The sequence below is a fragment of the Notamacropus eugenii genome, chromosome 1 (genome assembly GCF_028372415.1).
Source record: "Notamacropus eugenii isolate mMacEug1 chromosome 1, mMacEug1.pri_v2, whole genome shotgun sequence".
NCBI lineage: Eukaryota > Metazoa > Chordata > Mammalia > Diprotodontia > Macropodidae > Notamacropus > Notamacropus eugenii.
The window spans coordinates 283,698,859-283,719,477 of record NC_092872.1 but is presented as its reverse complement, the minus strand read 5'-3'; the positions used below and the strand labels follow the sequence as shown (position 1 = coordinate 283,719,477).

Below are 20,619 nucleotides of genomic sequence, written 5' to 3'. Positions count from 1 at the left end.
TAAAAAGAATCTGAAAAGGAGGGGGAGTGCTGGGGAGAGGTGGGAACTAAGGTGGGGAATGATCTGAGGAAGTGAGAATTTCATAGATTATTTTATATAGGAATGATGAGTTTCTGCAGATCAATAAATCCAGGAAACTAGCCAGGTAGGAAAGGATGAGGTACATTTTTTGGTCCCTCCACCTTCTACCCTCTCTGCTCGGAGAAAGAGAGTGGTCCAAGGGGAAGGCAGAGCTGAGGAGGTATGAGGTTCAGGATTGATTTCATCTTGCAGGATGAGTTCTGGAGTCCAGGTGGGAAATGTCTACTAATGTCTAGGTAAAAGATTGAAGCAGAGTATTTTACAGTGCCTATTACTAGATGGGGATAAGCAAGGGAAGTCAGAGAACTTTTCACAGGTCCCAATAGTGGGCACAACCAGGAGCTTTGGTCTGAGTCTTCTGTCTGGGAATGCCCATGGGGGCCTGAGAACTCTCCTCAGTCTTTCACTTTTCTGTTACAGCTCATCCCTCCTTCTGTTTTTTCCTTTAGTCTGATTTTTCACTTTGTCCTTCTGCCTGTTGCTCATGTGCTCCCAATTACATTCTGTGCTATTATATTTCATGTGCTCCTAATTATATTCTGGCTAGTTACATCTTGGAAGGGCTGGGAATGCATTCTCCCCACAGCCGCTAACACTACTCAGTTCTTGGAGACCTTGTTATCCATCAGAGTGTTGGAAAGAACACCTGGATATGACTCCAGTCTGCCTTCCCTCTCCAAGATCAGTCTAAGGCGCTGATGCATGTATAACATATTTTTAGAGAGTTGCCTAAAAGCCACAGAAGTTAGGTGGCCCCTCCATGGTTACAGAATTAATAAGCATCACAGGCAGAACGCGAACCCAAGTTTCCTCCAAAGCTCTAGCCACTAAATGTGACCCATTTGGGCAGTTAATTAAGACTTGCATGTGTGATAATGAGGATCCGTGAATTCTGTCATTCTGGGGTTGCAGTTGGTCTCCAAGAGCAGGCTTAAAAAGTAACTTCTTCAAATGAAGGAGATTTAACTTTTATGCTGGATTATGGATATGGGGGCCCCATTCACTGGTACAGATCAGAACTCTGCAAGTACCAGGCTGGCCCAGCCCATGATATCCTTGTCCACCAATCCTCCAAAGAGGATCCTCCCAAAGCATGAGGTTCTCTCTTTTGACATTTTATGATGCCCACACACCTGTAAGGTCGTAGTCCAGGTATCCTTTACTTTTGCCACCGGACATAGCAAAATGCTCAGTGGTGGGAAGCCCAGTCTCTTACATCTACAGGAGACAAGCTGTCATCTAACTCTTCTCTTTCAGGAATATCAGCATCATCACCTGGCCTTAGATCTCGGTGCTGCAGCCTCTTAGGCTAGAATGCCCCTAGATTTGGGTGTTGGATGATTTGAGAAGGGCTAAAACACTTTTGAAATGATCAATGGACCTTTTCTATGAGAAAGAAGATTTTCTCAGAAAATGTGCTTTCTGAACATCCAGCTGCTGCTGCTTCCTGTGCTAGTAGAGAAAAGAGGGATTCTGATGGCTAGCAGGGACAAACAGGAGGACGATGGATTTCCTTGGCTACTGGAGTGGTGAAAGCAGTGTTTTCCCTGCTGAGTACATCATGGTCTTTGTCATTTCTCTTATGCCCGCCTTTGGTTTCCTATCATATGTTCAGATCTCAGGCATACAATCAAGACCACAGAACATCCTGGACCAGTCAGAGAGATCCCCATAAAAAATAAGGCAGCTCCAATCCAGCAGATACTGCTGGTGTGTCTGTAGCAGCTTTCTGGGATACATCGACCTCATTTACATAGTAGCAACCGCAAAATGTGATAAGACCTAAAAAATCAATGTCTAAAACCAATATACAGATTGGGCCCATTGAGACCAATCCCTTCATTTTATAGATGATCAAATTGAGGCCCAGAGAGATTGAGTGACTTTGCCAAGGTCACTAACAACTCCTAGAGATAGTGATAGAATAATTATACTCAAATTCCTGCTGAGCAGAAGGGATGGTCATTTCTGGATTATATTCTCCCTCCCACGACCCTCCTTTACTACAATGAAAAGTTAAGGAAAATCACTTTTAGTAACAGCAAAGAACTGGAGACAACCATTGATCTGGGAATGGCTAAAACACACTGTGGTGCATGAATGCAAGTGAATCTTACTGGGATCTAAGAAGAGGCGAACATGAGGAACACAGAGAGGCAAAAGTGAATGTTGTGAAACGCCAATGACCCACACCTTTGCAGGAGTGGGGCCTATGATTGTGGAACACTGTTTATGGTGTCAGGCTCTTCCCAATGTGATGGTCAGTTTTGTTGAATGGTGGTGCAGTGGATAGAGCACCACTGCAGGAGTCAGGAGGACCTGAGTTCAAGCCTCATCTCAGACACTTGACATTCACTAGCTGTGTGACCTTGGGCAAGTCACTTAACCCCAATTGCCTCATCCTGGGTCATCTCCAGTCATCCTGATAAATATCTGGTCACTGGATTCAGATGGCTCTGGAGGAGAAGTGAAGTTGGTGACCTGCACAGCCCTCCCTCACTCAAAACAAACTCAAGTGCAAGTCATGTCATTATTTCTCTGATGGCATGGTCTTCTTTGGCAACGAAGGATGAACACACACATTTTTTCTTTGAAAATTGTTTCTCAGAGAAGATTCTGGGAAGATGGAGGAGTGGGTCAGATAATTCCAAACTCTCCAGATTTTCACCACAAACAAGATAAAACAATCCCTTAGGGTGAATGTAGAGCAGTAAAAATGAACAAGTGTTGGGGAAGAATAGTGGTCCTCCTGGGACAATGGAAGAAGATTTGAAGAAAAATCCCAGGACTGAGGTTTGGTCCCTGTGAAGTGTAATGCCTCCAGGCCAGCCCTGGGGTTAGCTAGATTGACAGGTAGCCTTGGCCTCAGACACAGGAATTTTCACTTCTCAGACTGTGGAGAGTTGGGCATTTGAACTGAAGAAGATTGAGGAAACTTCTGCTAAGGGAAGCCAGCACCAGCTATGCTGATGAGACACGGCCCTGGGTGAGAAGGAACCAGCATGTATCCAGCGAGTGCAGAAGCAGTGGGCACTTACAGGAGGCTGGTGGTCTTGGTTTTGGTTCCAGGCCAGAGGGGAGAACTGAGAGAGGTTCTGAGGCCAGAGGCACCATCTTCCATCCCCCAGGGTTAGAGGTGATTACAATAATAAGCTGCTCAAGAGAGAGAGAGAAGAAGAAGGAAGAAGGAAGAAGGAAGAAGGAAGAAGGAAGAAGGAGGAGGACGAGGACGAGGACGAGGACGAGGACGAGGACGAGGAGGAGGAGGACTCCTTGAAATTTAGAATTGGGCAAGGGGAAGCTAGCAAAAAAGAGACCAAGAAATAATAAAAAATAAAGAATGAAAAAAACAGAAGAGAATGTAAAACATCTCATAAGAAAAACAACTGATCCAGAGAACAGATCAAGAACAGAAAATATAAGAATAATCAGATTACTTGAAAGCTATGATCAAAAAAAGAATCTTGATACCATAATACAAGAAATATTTAAAAAAAAGTATCCTGAAGTGTTAGAACAAGAGAGGAAAGAAGATACAAAAAATCCACCGATCACCATCTTAAATACATCCTACAAGGAAAAACTATAGGAATGTCACAATCAAACTCCAAAGCCCCCAGATCAAGGAGAAAATATTATGAACAACAAGAAAAACAACACAAAACAATTCAAATATGGTGGTTCCACTCACAATTAGAATCACATAAGACCTAGCAGTGGTGATACTATAAGAACACAAGTTTTGGAACACTATATATTGAAGAGCAAAAGAATTGGGGTTGCAGCCAAAAATAACAACAAATTTAAGCATAATCCTAAAAGAAAAAAAAGAACACTCCATGAGTTGCCAGACTTTCAGGATTTTGTTGCAAAAAGCCTGAACTTAATAGAAAATTTGACATACAAGATTCAAGAGATATAAAAGGCATCCATCAAAGACTAATTAGGGACTCAGTAAGGAGAAACTTTACTATTTATATTAGGAAATGTAAAATGTATGTCCAATATTATTATTAGTAATTGGGTAGTATAAAAAGAAAGATTGGGGTAGACCTGAGTAAGATGTGATTTTGAAAAAGAACCACTTAGGAAAAGGTAAAAAGAGTAATTATTTTATACAAATGAGGTGCAAGAGAAAGAAATGACAAAGATATTAGATGGAGGAGGAGGTCTGGAACCCTATTGTTATTGGTATGGGTTGAAGGGAGAATAATACATATATATCTAGAAGGGTAAAACAGTCTTCTAAATTCAGAAAGAAATAAAAGGCTAAGGGAATAGGGAGTGGGGAAGATAAAGGAGGGATTTTTAGAAGGAAGGGGATGGAATAGAAAGGGGGATAATAGAAGGTTATTTAGATCAAGAGAAATGGGAGGACAAAGGAGGGATTTTTAGAGGGAACCCTAGTCACATCAGATCTGGGTTAAAGAGAGAAGAATATGTACATTTAGAAGGGAATAAAAGTCTTCTAAATTTACAAAGAAATAAAAGAGTAAGGGAATAGGATGAGGGGTATGTTTAATGAGAACAGGAGGATAAGAAAGGGATTTGGGGGGTAGGTTAAGTGATAGGAGGGCAAGGGAGTGGTTAGAAGTAAAGGAGAGGGGTCAGGAGGGATAGGAAATAAAAGATACACATAAACATAAAATAAAGGTCAGGAGTAGAATTTATTAGAAAAAAGCAGGCAGACAAAGTTAAAGCTAAAATTTATTAAATTAAAAGAGAAAATAGGGAAACTTCACTATATGTCAGTTGTTTTAGACTATTAAAAATAATTAGACAGTATAATATTCGAATATTGCTGCGGTATAGGAAATGATGAGTGGGTGGATTTAGAAAAGTATGGAAAGATTTGGATACATGAAGGAAGATGTTCACAGAAACAAAGGACAAACAAGTATAGTATGGTTTTAAATAGAGGCATATTAATGTATATATCTATATATCAGTATGATTATAGATATCTAAGTATATATGTAAGTGTATATATGTGTACATATGCATATATGTTTGTGTGTACATGTATGTGTGTATACACATACATGTGTGTACGCACACATATACATACATACAAACACACACAGCCTACACACGTATATAAAAATATATCTGTGCTTAATTGTAGCCATCTTGGGGGAGGGAGGAAGCGGGGGAAAACCAAGTAAAAATTGCACAGCAGAGAACAAAAGAAAACTTACAAGGCAGCAAAGAAAAGATGGACATCTCTCCACACGATGAGTAGCATTTATCATACAGACTTTCTTGAAATGGAAATCTATTGCTGTATATTTTGAATCCTCTATTACATTCTGCTGTGCACTTGGAAATGCTTATTTTGCTTTTCTTCTGTATTTAAATTTTAATATTTAAGTTTATAATATTTCTTTTTCTTTTCTTATTGTGTATTTAAGTTTAAAATAAATTAATTTTTTAAAAATTTCCTTATAGGGAATGCCACTCTGGGGGAGGGAAGGAGGAGAGATATGTTATGAAATGCAAGTGATGTATAAAGAAGAGATGTTAAAAATTATTAAAATAAAAGTAAGCAAAGCTAGTTGATCAGGTGAGCACATCTGCCATTATAAGCAGCATTCTATACCTACAGTCTGTTGCTTTTCTACCCAGGGGAGAGAAGAATATTTCATGTCTGAGTGTCTAGAGCTGAAAGAGATATTTTACATTTAATCAGAGTTGAGCTAGCTTCCTGCATGGTCATTTTCATCCCGTTAGTCACTATCAGAATTATCCTCTAAACAGAGGCATTCTTCACAAACAGAATTTGAAGAGTAAGCAATGGAGGAAATCTATGTAGGATGATATCACAATAAAATTAATTATCTCTCTGAAGCCTTATTTTGCTCATCCATATTCCATAAAGGCATTGCCTGGGAGTCATTTACAATGAATCTTGTAATTCTGAATCTTGATTCGAGAGAAGGAATATGCGCCCCCCTACCCCAAGCACAAGGGCATCTCCATGTGTACCCTGTTGGCTGAGAGTCCTTAGTAGGTGCTTGTTGATTAATGCTCAGGCCCAAGGTTCTTAGGGGGACTTGCACTTACTTGTTGAGTATTTTGGCTCTCTTAGCACTTGAAAAATTCTCCAGTTGTAAAGACTCTTGAGTAAGAAAAGCCACAGCCAGGTGGAAGTAATTGTTCCAGAGCTGAAATCCAAAAGGGGACAACAGTCACATTACTGGCCATGCAATATAGAACACAAAGAAAAATAAGAAGCACAACAAAACATTGTGTTCTTCCCAGCACCCTCCTCTGAAGTACAGACAAATGCTAATAACTTACACAATTACAGAAACACAAAATTCCCTCCTGAGGGAGAGAGAGTGAATTTGATTCAGCAAAAGGGTCAGGGGAGACCTGGATTCAAATTCCTCCTCTGACACTAACCGTGTGACCCTGGACAAACTGCTTAACCTCTCTTAATCTCAGTTTCCTCATCTGTAACATGGCACAGCACAGGGCTTTATCCATGGTAGATGACAAATATGATATCCGCGGCAGGTGAAACAGCCTGAAATACTTATATTGTTTCCTATACAGGTATGGCATGAGCACTGATTGCAGTCACATGAAGCATGAAAGGAAGGATGATGGTAAGAATAGCATCTGTGGTCAGAACTGGGCCTGACCCCTTACTATTTACCTATGTGACCTTGGGAAGTCACTTTCTCTAACTGAGCCACAGTTTCCTCATTTATAAAATGAACAGAGTAGTCCAGATGATATCTGAGGTCCCTTTTAGTTCTAAAAGAATGGCTGAACAGAAAGCATGTGGTAACTACTAAAGCAGTATATGTGAGTATCAGATACAGTTACTTCTGATATCTGGGGTGGGGAGGGCAGGAATTGGAGGAAATACCAATGCCACTATCTTTTCAAGACTCGGAGAGGATTCATGAGAAAGGATGGCACAGTCATGGATCTGTAACCAAGAAGTCATGGCCTTGCCCTCCCCACTGCTGCACAAAAGTGAGATTTCCTCTTAAAGCTTGGATGTCATTTGGACCCACACTTGCTTTTCCTACCTATTGCTGGCTCCCCTCCCATGCATGAAAGTGGGGGATTCAAGTGTGCCAGTAGCTGCTGTTTCCTAAGAAAGCCTTCTCTTGCAGTCTCACAGAGTTTAAAAAACAGAGCCTGATGATATGACAGGTTTAGGAAAGTGACTCCCTTCAAGTCTTCTAAAGGACAAAATGTTGAGGAGGAAAAATGTATTATAAAAGCCCTCTTCTTCACCCCCTGCCCAAGTTTTGTCCTTTTCCCTTCACGCAGCCCTTCATATTTCTAGTTGTGATTAACAGAAAGAATTCTGAGAGGGGAGAAATCTTTGTCCTAGAACAGACCAGTGCTACTCGCAAGTCATGGACAGCTCCTAGATACATTTGTATAGAAATTCTAGAATACTTTGTTTCCTAGAAAGAATAGGTCAGACAGCTTAGGCTAACCTGCTTCCTAGAATGGCTGGCTTGGAAAAGACCACCTCTTAGAAAAGGAAGCCTGATATAGCCCAAGAAAGGATATCCTGGGACAGTCTATTTCCTGAAAAGACATGAACAGGCATGCTGCATGCTGGGATACAGAACTAAAATCTGAAGGTCATCCCCAGGATAAAAAGTCAGCCTGGAAGTCCTTAATTAAAGATTTCTTCCTTGATACTGAACAAGAAACAGTCAAAGGAGGTAGCAATGTGCAAGACACAGTAGACTCTATCCAACTCACCAGGAACCTAGCCTTTCTTCTTCCCCTCCCCCCTTTCTGGGCACAGATGTCTTTGACATCTTATTTCTTGTTATTTTCCTCTTGACTCTGGAGAGGATGAACAATTTCTACTTGAAGGAATGATGAGCCTCTTAATGGAAGAAATTTAGAAAGAGATTTGTGTTTCCCCATTTTTAACTGCCTGGGAAACTGATGGCTATCAGGTAATATTTGTAAGACTTGAGGGAACATGAAAGGTGGCATTTTAGGTCATGGAAAATGGAAACTTTTGAGATCAGGGCAGGGACAGTGAAAGGAGCGAGGCCATCTCACCTAATGATGCTATTGGCCTTTTCCTTGCAAATGTTTTAGGGAGGGAGAGGATGAGCAACTGGGTCTAGAACCAATGAATCTTTGGTTGCTCATCTAATGCTTTAGCTGAGAGGCTGCCCCTACCCTCCCACCCCCAAAGTAACTAAAGTCAGTTATTATTTTAAAAAACTGAAACTGTCAAAAAAACCCCTTATTTTCAATTTGCAATTGACAGTACTTTGCATAGACTACTTAAAATATGTTTTTCCACCATCCATCCCTTTTTCAATTAAAATGCATTTATTTCTGCTCTCCCACCTCCTTTGCCCCGGAATAAAAGATAAAAACCCTCAAAAAATAAAACCAAAACACCTAACACCTCCCCACTCTGACTGGGTCCAAAGCCACATGACTCATTTTGCCTATTGAGTCTACCAAGTCTCTGGTAGGGGGTAAGTAGATTCCATTCATTCCTCAAAAATAGGATCAGGCTCATGGAATGCCTGTGCTGTTTGCTTCCCCATCCTTATCCCCCTCCAGCTGCTGGTCCTCTTTCCATCTGAAATTACTTTTTTAAAAACACATGTTTATTTATTTAATGAAATATTTCCTAATTACATGTAAATTTTTTAAAATATTCATTTGAAAAAAATTCTGAGTTCCAAATTACTTTTTAAAGTATGTAATATGTATAATATATGCTTTTTGCTGCCCCATTAAATCTAAGCTCCATGAGGGCAGGGCTCATCTCTTTTTTGTTTGTACGTCCCTAGAGCCTAAAGCAGTGTCTAGGACAGAGTAGGCACTGGATAGATTTTTGCTGAATTCTAATAGATGCTGCCTGCCTGGCTTGTCTGTCTGATCCAGTCATTGGTCTCAGAGAGCATTCAAGAGCTGGGCCAGCAGAAGTAAGCATTCACCCTATCCCTCCCTGTTCCACCCTCACTTCTATTTCTTGGGTTCTACCAGGACTGACTACCAAATCAATTTTGATTCCTGAGATAAGTGATCAGTTAGACCGCAGAGCGCACAATGAATGTAGAAATGCTGGCTTGGCCAAAGTCTCCGGTTGGAAAGGCCTCCTGACAAAGGGCATGCAGCCTTCCCCTTACCTGCAGCTCAAAGTTGGCTTGATCCAGAAATTTTTTGTTGAGCATATCTGCATACTGGTTAATTGCTCTCAGGAAGACTCTGAAAGATCAAGAGAAAATTACATAATTACACACTTAGACACTGGCACCTTGGAAGGCTTAGCATTTCAATTTGATCCAATCTGAGGCTGCCTGCAAAGGGAAACCTGGAGCCGTTATTGGAAATGCAGGTACCATTCTGCCAGTGGAGTGCTAGCAGACCGCTATGCAGATGTTCTCTAAATTAATCCAGAAAATTAGCACATACAGAAGCAGCACCCAAAATACCCCTTTCCCCAAAATACTGAAGGATCCTCATCACAAAAATCCAATTTTCAAGGCAAGGTGCAAATGAAAGCCTTTTCACAGGTATGGTATCTTAAAGGGATAGGCTAAAGCCAGAATGTTCTTACAACCGTTTTTTTCTGGTCTTTTACAATATTAACTACAGCTGAGAGCTCAGCAGGCCATTCTTATCTGTTCTGCTTACTAAATGTTTCATTTAGGACACCATTTAATCCACCAAAGATCAAAGAGTTATTAAATAAATATCTGCTATATTCCAGATGAGAGGTCACGGAGGGGTGTCTAGAAGGCTCACCTGAACTGGTCAAAGTGGGAAAGAAGGGCACACTCGAGTACACACATACATACTTGGATACAGGAATACATTTTACTCCACAGGGAAATAGAAGGGAAAGATAAGAAACGGCAATTAGAGGGAGGAAAGATGAAAGGAGAGGTCCATCCTAAGCAAAACAAACTCCAGCAGGACGTACAGAAACATTTATAGCTCTTTTGGAGGTGGCAAAGAATAGGAAACTGATGGGTGTCCACAAACAAGTTATGGTGCATAACTGTGATAGAATATTATTGCGCTGTAAGAAATGATGAAAGGGATCATTTCAAAGAAACCTGGAAAGACTTGTATGAACTGATGCAGAGGGTGGGGAACAGAACCAGGAGAACAGGATACATAGATGACAGTATGGCAAAGCTCAACAACTCTAAAGGAATTCAGAACTCTGATCAGTACAATGACCACCCAGGATTACAGAGGTCTAAAACCACCCACCTCTTGATAAGAGAGGTCAATGTGGAATGAGCTGCATATTCTGGAGTTGGCTGATACAGGAACAGCCTCTGCTTGACCAGACATGCTGGTAACGGGTTTTATTTTTCTTTAGTTCTGAACTGGGAAGAGAAGCTAGGGGGAGGGGCGCAAGAAAGTGGATTTTTGCTGATTGGAAAAAAATAACATGAAAATAAAAGGATTCAAGTCCTGCCTTTGATACTTACTATGTTAACCCAGAAAAGTCCCTCAACCTCTTCGTGCCCTAAGAAACTCTCTACAACTGAAAATTTCAGAAAAGTAATGATCTGCATTGGTGAAGAGAGTTTGTTGATCATGAACTCCCTATGCCATTGACATGATAGGTCTAGTTAAAAAAAAAAAAAGAGAAAGAAAGAAAAAAAGGAAAAGGCCATTTATTACACTAATGTAACAGTCAGTCCCTGCCTTCACGATACTTACAATCTACCCCAGGAAAACAAGGTAGATGCATATATGTCAATGCTTATATGTACATAGAGACATACATACACACATACACACACGAGTACATATGTGAGACAGGAATGTGAGGCAGAGGACAGCGTCCTGAGCCAGGACATGGGAAGACCTGAGTTAAAATCCAGATTCAAATGCTTACTAGCTGTGTGACCCTAGGCAAGTCACTTAATCTGTTTACCTCAGTTTCCTCACCAGAAAAAATTGAAATAACAGTACCTGTCCCTTCAGGTTGGTCTGGGGATCAAATGAGAAAATACTTGCAAAGTGCTCTACATAGTGCCTGGCACACAGGAGGCCCTACATAACTGTGAGCTATTTATTATTATCTAAGACTGTCTGCGTGTGTGAGCATGTATATATAGACATAGATAGATAGAACATTTATATATGTGTTCATACATATATACACATGTATGTATGCACACACACATATGTACACACATATATTTATATATAGATATAGTGGGAGGGAGTAGGAAAGGCCTATGGTCATAGCAGCCCCTGAGCTGAGTCCTACTGGGTTGTGAGCTTCGCTGGGATGTGAGGCAGGATTAGGTTCTTGGTCATCATATCCTGGCCCTGGAGCACATGACCTACTCTTGTTAAGCCCTCTCTTGATGCCTGTAGATTGATGGGTTGGTTGAAGGAAGGCAGAGATTCTAAGGAATGGATCTGGTAGGGACAGAATTTAAGAAAACTCAGTCTTTTCAAAAATAATCATTTCTTTTATAAACAAGAAATTCAGAGACCCTGAGAAACTAGACCATTGGCTCTCAAAAGCAAACTCTTCCTTCTCTGATAGCTGGTCGTCAACTTTTCTACAGGCAAACATTTACTTCAGGGCATGAGTCTTGATTTTGGTCAATGGACAAGCCTTTTCTACCTTGTTCACAAGGTATCTTTGTTTTATTACCATGAAGGTGTTCAAAACAATGACGTGAGTCTGTCCTGGCAATGGCGTTCTTCCTTGAGCAGTGGCTTTCTCTAAGGGGAATTCACATTAGGACACGGATAATAAAGTTAATTGCTCTCCCCCATTCAGACAACAGGCAGTGGTTGAAGAATTGGCGAAAAATCTTTGTGACTTCCCAGGAAGGGGGATCCTCAGCTCTATTCTATCTTTATCTGGGCTCTTGGAGCTTGTGCCAGGCCAGTGAACTGAAGGGCCATTAAAAACCACTTAGCCTGGGGGGTGAAGGTGGAGGGGACACCAGCTCTGAGCATAAAGAAGTATATGGCCCTGGGAGCCTTCATCTTGTTCTTTCGCTGGATTCATATGGCATGACTCCAAGACTGGGGCTCCCTGAAGACAATTTCATTAAAAGAATTGTTAGCACCATCTAAAAAAAGGTATAAACGCAGAAGAAGGAAAATGGAATCTTGGCCACACTAAGGGGAAAACGAGCTTCAGCTGGAGTTCCTAGGCAGCAAAGAATGAAAGGAATAAAACACCTGTGAGGAAATGTAGTCATTATTTACTGTGACCTGGTTATACACCTCTGAGAGAGTGATGGGGGCTCCCCTTTTAGCCCCTAAAAACTCACCCCAGACTGCGATTCTCTGAGGTCTCCAATCTCCTGCCTGGCATGGTCTAGTCCTTCAACCTCACTCTGAATGGGAAAAAGAAGTTTGCCCTGGAGGCAGAACCAAGTAGAAATGGCCTGGCCAACCCTTGGTAAAGAGAGTTCTGACAACACCATATGGGAGAATCCAATTTTGCAAACACCCACCAAGTGCATGACAATGGCATAGGGGTATGGAGGAAACATAAGGAAAGTGTCCTGTGGACAGAAGAGGAATTCGCTGCCTGCGGAATTAGTGAGGAGCCTGTGAGCTCCCAGAGGCTCTGAGTAGGGGCTGGAGGCCTACTTTTCTGGGGTACTAGAGGGAAGATTCTGGTCCCAGAAAAGCTTGTCCTAGAGGTCACTGAGGTTTCCTCCAGCTCCGAGAGTCCGGATGTGAGATAAAAAAGAATGGATGAGTCCCAATTAGTGCGAAGGATGAGTCCTAGGAAGTGGTGGCGCTATTTGAATTCCCATTGCTGTATATTTCCATTGAGCTGGAGCCAGTTACCATATTTTACACAATTATATCTTCAAATAGTGAGAATTAGAATACATGCGTTATTGTTGTTCAGTCATTTCAGCTGTGTCTGACTCTTTGTGAGACCATTTGGGGTTTACTTGGCGTAGATAGTGGAGTTGTTTGCAATTTCCTTCTCTAGCTCATGTTACAGATGAAGAAACTAAGGCAAACAGGGTGAAGTGACTTGTCCAGGATCACACAACTGCATCTGACCTCAGGTTTTCCTGACTCCAAGTCCCGTGCTTTATCCACTAAATCACCCAAAGGCCCAGGATACTGGAGGGCTGATCTCCACTCCAGCTTCCCACAATTACAAACTGTGTGTCCTCAGGCAAGTCTATTAACCTCTCTGGGCTTTAGTAACTTCATCTGTAAAATGAGGGCTTGGACTTGACTTTGAAGATCCATTCTAGGTGGAAATCTAAGATTCTATAATAATCCTGTACACACTTATGTGCATATATACTGTATGTCCCCCATTTCTGCCTAATACTTCCTCAAAGAATATAAACTTCTGCTTCATTTTTGTGTCTGCAATGCCTAGCCTATATGCAAATGGTGAATCCTCCTCTCTCTTCCCTCCCAGAAGACTTTGAGCTCCTTGAGGACAAGTTTTATTTAGTTTTGTCCCTTTATCTCCTACACCTATCTTCTACATCAGGAGGTGATTAGTACGGTTCAGTGCCACCAGGGCTGGCCCTGGCCCTGGCCCATTCACTGCTACATTAGCAGGTTCCCTACACCAATGAGTCAAACAATTTTAGTAAACTCACATATATATATGTATATATGTGTGTGTGTGTGTGTGTGTGTGTGTGTATAGATAATGTACACACACACATATATATGCACATACATATATGTATATCATGCAGAGATAAAACAAAGGGGGAACATTGTCCATAATGCAGATGTCCTATATTTTTTGATCCACTGAGACAAGAACAAAATAAATCATGAATAATTGGTGCTACATTAGATAACCAAAAAGGAAGATGAAATAAAAGGCATAATGGATGGAGTAAACAAAGATCGAATGAGCCAGAGCTTGGTGCAGCATCTCTCCCACAAGACCAATTCTGTGGGAGCAGAGCTCCATGGGCCACAAGTTTAGCTACTATCCCCAGGTCACCAGAAAATCAATCACTGCTTCAACTGGGCAGGAATGAGCAGAGGCTGAGATGACATAAGAGGACAACCTTTCTAGTGTTGACTCTTAAATATCCTTCCTTCCTAATGTCATCAGAAAAGGGAAGAAGAAAAACCCATTGATGAAAGCATTTCCATAATAAAAGGACAATGCAGAAAAGAGTGAGGTAATTTTTGCTGCATGACTTTGGACAAGTCACCCCTTTGACGTCATGTCTATAAAAGAAGGTACATGGCGTCTATCCACAAGGTCACTATGAGGATCAAACAGGATATACACATACATATATATTTATGTATCGTTTTGAAAACTTTAAAATGCTTATATATGCCATTTATTGAGTACTTTTGGTCGCAAGAAAATGGGAGGTGGGATGGGGAGGAGTCTGCAAGTTGGGTGGTTTGGAGCTTTTAAAACATTCTCCTCTGTGGGTATTTTGGAAGAAGTCTCTGGGGTCTAGAAAGCTCATCCATGGGGAGCAAACTCTGGCTGCCCTGTCAGGCTGTCAAGGCTTGAAATGAAGTTTCCACCTAAGGATAAGTCGGGTGGTTTGGAGAGGCATTTCCCCAGATGGATGCCTATCAGGCCACCTTCTAGACTGCAGACACATGGATCTTCCTCTCCCCTTCTCCCCCACTGCTTTCCTTTTATAGAACCATTAACAAATCCAAACCACCACTGCTACTGGAAGGGGTTCCACTCAGCAAATGGAGTCACCAAGAGTCAGATATGACTGAAATGAATGAACACTACAAAGACCAAAGTCACTTAGTTCCCGTCCTTAAGAAGTTTACATTCTACTGGCTGAGAGTCAGAGTAGGATATCCCTTTTCAAGGAAATCAAATATTACAATGTTATGAGGGAGATTAGGAGGGAGAATAAAAATGAAATCCCTTTGGGTCCACCTCTACAAGCTACATTTGGCACAGAACCTGGGTCATGGAAGACATTTGATAAGTGCACTCCTAAATCTTCCATAATCCAGAATGGATGCCCTGCTCCTCACAGGTTCTGGGGATGTCAGAAGGAAAGGAGGGATGTGAGCAAGCATTTCCTAAATGATCCATCTGGACCCATGCATCCACCCTCCTTGATTTCTCTTTTCTTTAGGGTCATTCCAAGGTATTCAACCTCAGAGCTATGAAACACAATACAAGCTCTGTGCCAGATTCCACATTTGATGGGACCGCCAGACTCACAGCAAATCTTGTTCTATAGAAGAAAGAGTGCTGGACTTGAAGTCAGAGGACCTTGTTTTTCCCAGAGTCACAGAACCTCAGAAAAGGAAAGGGTCCCAGAGGCATCTAATCCCATTGGTACTTGGTCAAAAAAATAATTCCCCTTTATAGCACTGCTCTGCCCTTCCCCCCTAAGAGGAAAAGTGGTCATTCAGCATTGATTTGAAGACTTCCAGGGAGGGTGATCTACTACTTCTGAAGGCAGTCAACACAGCAAACTCTGGCAGCTCCATGGCATGGGATTTTGCACTGCAGCAAGGCTAAAGTGTCCTTCTCAAAACTTGTAAGTCAAGTTCTATTGTCTTGGTCCAAGCATGGGGAAAAGCCACACTTTCTTTCTGCTCAGGACAGCTTTGCACATCTTGAAGAGAGCTCTTATCCCTTCTATGGCTTTTCCCTCTCAGGCTAAAAAGACCTTTGTCTCAACCAGTTATTGTAGTATGCACTCTAATCCCTTCACCATCCTAGGTGGCCTCCTCTGAATCTCTGTAGCTTATTAATGTCCTTCTTAAACTGTGCTCCCAGAATTAAACCCCCATTTCCTCCAGAAATGGCATGATCTCAGACATAGCTCCTCACTCCTCCCTCTTTCTCCCTCTCCCTGATTTTTTGAGTCAAATTGTTCTGATTTAAATTCTTATTGCAATTTCTGATATCTGTGTGACCCTGAACCAATTCCTTTTCCTCTCTGGGCCTCAATTTCCTTACCTGTAAAATGAAAGGGTTTATGAAGGAAATTATGATTTTCATATTAATTGGTGTGATGTATGATGAATATATTACTAATTTCTCAGAGCTGCCTCTTCCATCTTTGGAGTCAGAAGTTTACATTGCAGCTTGGGTGATCTCAGAAGTCCAGTCCAGCTCCCAAGGGTTGTCTATACTCTAGTCTATTTTGTGATGAGGACGGAGCCCCTACTGAGTCAGCAAAGTGCGCATCAGTACTCAGAGAAGTGACTCTGGGGCTGACAGCTCCATCTCAAAGTCTGTGCCTTCTATAGACTTTATCATCAAGTTTGTCAGGAGGAATAAAGTGATTTCCAAACACAGCAGTTCAAAGCAATATGAAATGGGAATGCTTTTACGGTTGTTGTCTCAAACTGGTAAAACTATCAACAGAATTGGGATTTTATGGAGGTCATTTTGCAGTTTTCCATCATGCTAATTACCCCAAGCGATTATTGAAACACAAGTTTTTAGGACAGACATAAAGAGCCCTATCTGTGATACAGGCAGACACCCACAGAGCCACAGATTGCTAAAGAACTTCCAGATCCCAGCTGGCCCAGTCGCACAGCCTAAGGGCCCCTACATTATCAAGATGAACAGACCATCAGCCTTAGATTTAATAATCTCCTGTCAAGGAGTTTCCAAAAACCCCTCTTGGTAACCTCTTCTTGTGCTGGCCAAGTCAGGAAGGGAAACTGTCTCATCCTCCTTTTGAAAGGGAAGCTCATTTTCAATGATTTGATTCTCCATAAAGACACAGCCCATCCTTGTGTTGTACAGCATAGATTTAAAGATGGCTACCAAGTTCTCCTTCCACCACCTTGACTCCAAGGCATTAACCTATCAGACAGACAAGAAGCAACTCCTATGGATTTGAATTACTAGTGTTTCAAGTACAACTAGCCAGGGGCTGAAGGAACAAATGGGAGGAAGAGAGAAAGCCTAAAACACCAGGCCTCTACCGACAGGCTCACACACACACACATACCTCCCCACTTACCCACAAACTCCAAAGAGACTAACCCTTCTAGTAATTTTTAAAAAATAATCTAGTGATGTATGGTGATTGACAGTTTTACTTCTAGCCTCAATCAAGAATATGTTTAGTAGATTTTTCAGTTTAAAATGATAAATAAACCCAAAATGTCAATATACCTAACCAATAACCCAGTATTTTTAAAGCACCTACTATGTACCCAGACCCTGAGCATACAAAGAATGAGATAATTCCTCCCTGCAATATGAAGAAATGGATGACCTGGGAGGAAGGACAGAATTTAAGGCTTTCCATAATCTGGATCCCAACTCCCCTTCCTGACTTCTGTGAGAGTGTTCAAGTGCTAAAGCCTGAATTCATGATTCTATCTTCTACCTCCTTGCAGCTCTCTGTCTCCTGGGCCTGGGGTACTCTCACTTCTCTCATTTACTACTTGGATCCTTTGTCTTCCCTCAAAACCCAACTCTGGCTTTACCCCACACCTGGAAAGTCTTCCTTGATACTACTCCCAGTTGCCAGTGCTTTTCTTGCCTTCCATATCCCTTGCACTAACTTTATCTGTACACATGACTTTTCTCAAGCCCAGAAGGCTGTAAGTCCTTTGAGGGCAGGAATAGCTTTTTATTTTGACTATGCATCTCTAGGCTTGGCACAGGATCTATCAGATTATAACCCTGATCCTATCACCAACCCTAGGGAGCACTTAAGAGTCTAGGGAAATATTAAATTGAAGACATGAAGGAACTATTCAGAAAACAAAATACCTGTAGCTAGAGTCTGAAAGAATTGGTCTAATCTGGTTCCACTCAGGGTTGAGGTGCACCAGGCAAGAAAAAGAAAAAAGAAAAAAAAAACCCTTCTACAGTAACCATCAGTCTCAAAAAAGGAAGGCTACAGCAGGAATAGCTTACTTTCCTGGCTTCTTCCCTGTCCTTGGTGCTAGCCCAGCCCAGCCCAGGCAATGTCTGGCATTCTGTGGCAACCACAGCAGAAATTTCTGGAACCTGCAGAGCCCTTGGTACAAAGCAACAAATGAAATGCTATAATAATCCACTGTAACAGTGATCAGCGCAGAATGGAGATTTGGTTTGTTACAAGTTCCCGACATAATCACTGCCACAGAAATGGCTAGGTGAAGAGACAGCCTTTGGCACATCATCTCTGGTAGTCAGTGTTTGTGCCAATAAAGGGCCAAGATGCCTCATTACCACCAAAGGAAAAACAGTTAAAGGCACTGGACTCCTAGTGGTAACATACAGACATTTTTAAAACTGAGTTTTGTTCTTCTAAACCTCATTTGATGGTTATAGAATTCAATGGTATGATTCCGCATGAGGATGTTTAACTACTCCCTGTGTAAAAATGGAAGATATTTTTTGGGGGATACTTTTTTGACTAAATATTTTATCTGAAATGGGTAGAGACTAAAAGTGACTGATTCCCTCCATTTTGAACAATGATTCAAGTCACAGTGGCAGAAATGGTTCACGGAAATAAGGCCAGAAAATGAGAAGAAATTGGTTGGAAGAGGGAATCTGAGATGATTCCTGAAAAGACTATAATTACCAGCCCAATTAAGCTGGAAAGAGAGATCATGGATGCTTTATTTCAGCTGATTGATTTTGCCAGGAATCCCAGAGTTCAATCAAAATGATGGAAACATTTTTTTCCAAGGCAGAAACTAAAGGAGTGTTAGATTCTGCCAGTGCTGGATATGTGGATACAAGAGAGACCACCTAGCTGTACTATAGAACACTTAGTTTATTAGGTATGTATGGGGGAAAGGGGAGGGTCTTTGCAGCAAGTTTCTCTGATAAAAGTTTCATGTCTGGGAAGCAAAAGAGACTGACTCAAATTTAAAGAACATACAACATTCCATTAAGCATGATGAATTAGGTTAAAAAAAAGATGAAAATTTGGAAATTACTAAACAGACTGACTGAGCTATACCATTGCTAGGATAATCTCCCAAAGAGAAGAAAGCTATAGGAAGAGGTTCTTTATGTACAAAAACAGTTATAGCAGCTTTCTCTGTCTCTCTCTTCTCTCTTTCTCCTTCCCTCCCTCTTTCCCTCATTTAGAATGGTAAGGAAAGGATATATGAAGATGGTCTCAGAGGTCATAATGCATAAGTTTCACTTTGACAATACTGGATATCAAAAATTGAAGGATAATTTTAGCAAAAACGAAAATAGCTCCTGGGTGGCAACCAGCACTGGATTGTCACTATGCATGGTCAGTCCATCCATTTTTCAATCTCAAACAAAGGTCCTATTTGTTAATTTCAAAATATTTAACTCTCTACCAACTATTACTTTCTGAATTGACACAATGTTCCCTTCTCCATCTCCTTGTTTCTTTTTCATATCAATAGTAGCAGAGCATCCATAAAACTCTTTGCCCTCAGTCTGAATTATTTTTCCCTTTTAAACCCATTCCCATCATCGGCTATGGTCTCTCTGCTCCAGAGTGACAGGAATGTACACAGACTGCCCAGAGGTGTTAATGCGCAGAACTCGCTAAGACCATATGGACTTGGGTGCAGTGCACTCAATGCCATGCTGCTGGTGTTCACAATATCCATGATCTGCCTCTTTGGGTGAGCCACCAGTGACTCTTCCCTGACTTCAAGTCTTTTTGGGCTTCATTAAAGACAATAAGAGGAGGAGCGAGCCAGGACTGTGGGTGGGGGGCAAGGTTGTGATCTGACTACCAGAATCAGTGGGTGTGCAAGCCCCTCTCTCTGCAGCTGGAACCAATATCAGCCTAGGAACTAGGACTGATGCCACAGCAAGAAGGACATGCAGGCAGATGATGATTCTGAAACCTGCTTTTCTCCCCAAAAGGGAACTTTAGATAAGAAAAATTTATAACCCTCCCAGTTTAATAATATAACAAAAAGTTTCATGTTATAGAACCTTACATTATTGTCCATCTATGATCCATCCTAAATATGGAAGCCAATTCTGGTGTCATGGGAAGATCTCTGGCTTTGGATCGGGTGAATGATCATTAGGTGTGTGATGCCAAGGCCAGGGATGTGACCTATCTGATTCTCAGTTTACTTATCAACAAAGCAGGAATCATAATACCATTTGCACCCTCCACCTCCCAGAGTTGTGGTGATCCAAGGGCTTTAGATAACCTGAAGGGCAATGTGGCTTAGTGGAAGAGGCAGGAAGATCTGGGTTCAGGTTCTGGTTCTCCCAGGAGCTGTGTGGCCAGAAACAGATCCCTGACTTTTTCTAGAAATGGGAGGTGGAGAGGGGGGAGGCAGATTCAATGACCTGCAAGGTCCCTTTTAGCTCTAAATGTAGGATGCTCTGACTTTAAATCTCACAAGAAATGGAGGCTGTTAATTGGTAGGACCAGACTTGATTAGGATGGTCTCTTTTGTAACTGAGTGATTCAGACGTTCACTTTATAACTAAATTGTGCAGCAAGAAATAGACCTTTCTCTTTGGCAGGCAGCTTCTCTCATCAAATGGCCTCCATGCCCATGGGGACACTGGCTAAAAAGGTCAATCTTCATGGCCAGGGAGGCTTTCCTCAGCAGAGAGGTCTGAGCCCAGAGTCCTCATCACTAAAAGCACCATACCCTACACAT

At 41.6% G+C, this 20,619-nt stretch overlaps 1 protein-coding gene and 1 long non-coding RNA gene across 3 annotated transcripts in view; one reads left to right on the top strand and one right to left on the bottom strand.

Moving 5' to 3' along the window:
• The window catches only part of DOCK1 (dedicator of cytokinesis 1), a 582,086-nt gene that overhangs the window by 121,410 nt on the left and 440,057 nt on the right, over positions 1–20,619 (bottom strand). For both annotated transcript variants that reach the window (XM_072629055.1, XM_072629056.1), the window contains exons 30-31: positions 9,222–9,300; positions 6,145–6,245 (exon numbers count right to left, since the gene is read on the bottom strand). In XM_072629055.1, the coding sequence (XP_072485156.1) occupies positions 6,145–6,245; positions 9,222–9,300 (180 nt within the window). The remainder of the gene's footprint in view (positions 1–6,144; positions 6,246–9,221; positions 9,301–20,619) is intronic.
• The window catches only part of LOC140517625 (uncharacterized), a 36,514-nt gene that overhangs the window by 14,574 nt on the left and 1,321 nt on the right, over positions 1–20,619 (top strand). Inside the window, exon 2 of the long non-coding RNA XR_011971654.1 lies at positions 6,640–6,692. This is a non-coding gene — a long non-coding RNA (uncharacterized lncRNA). The remainder of the gene's footprint in view (positions 1–6,639; positions 6,693–20,619) is intronic.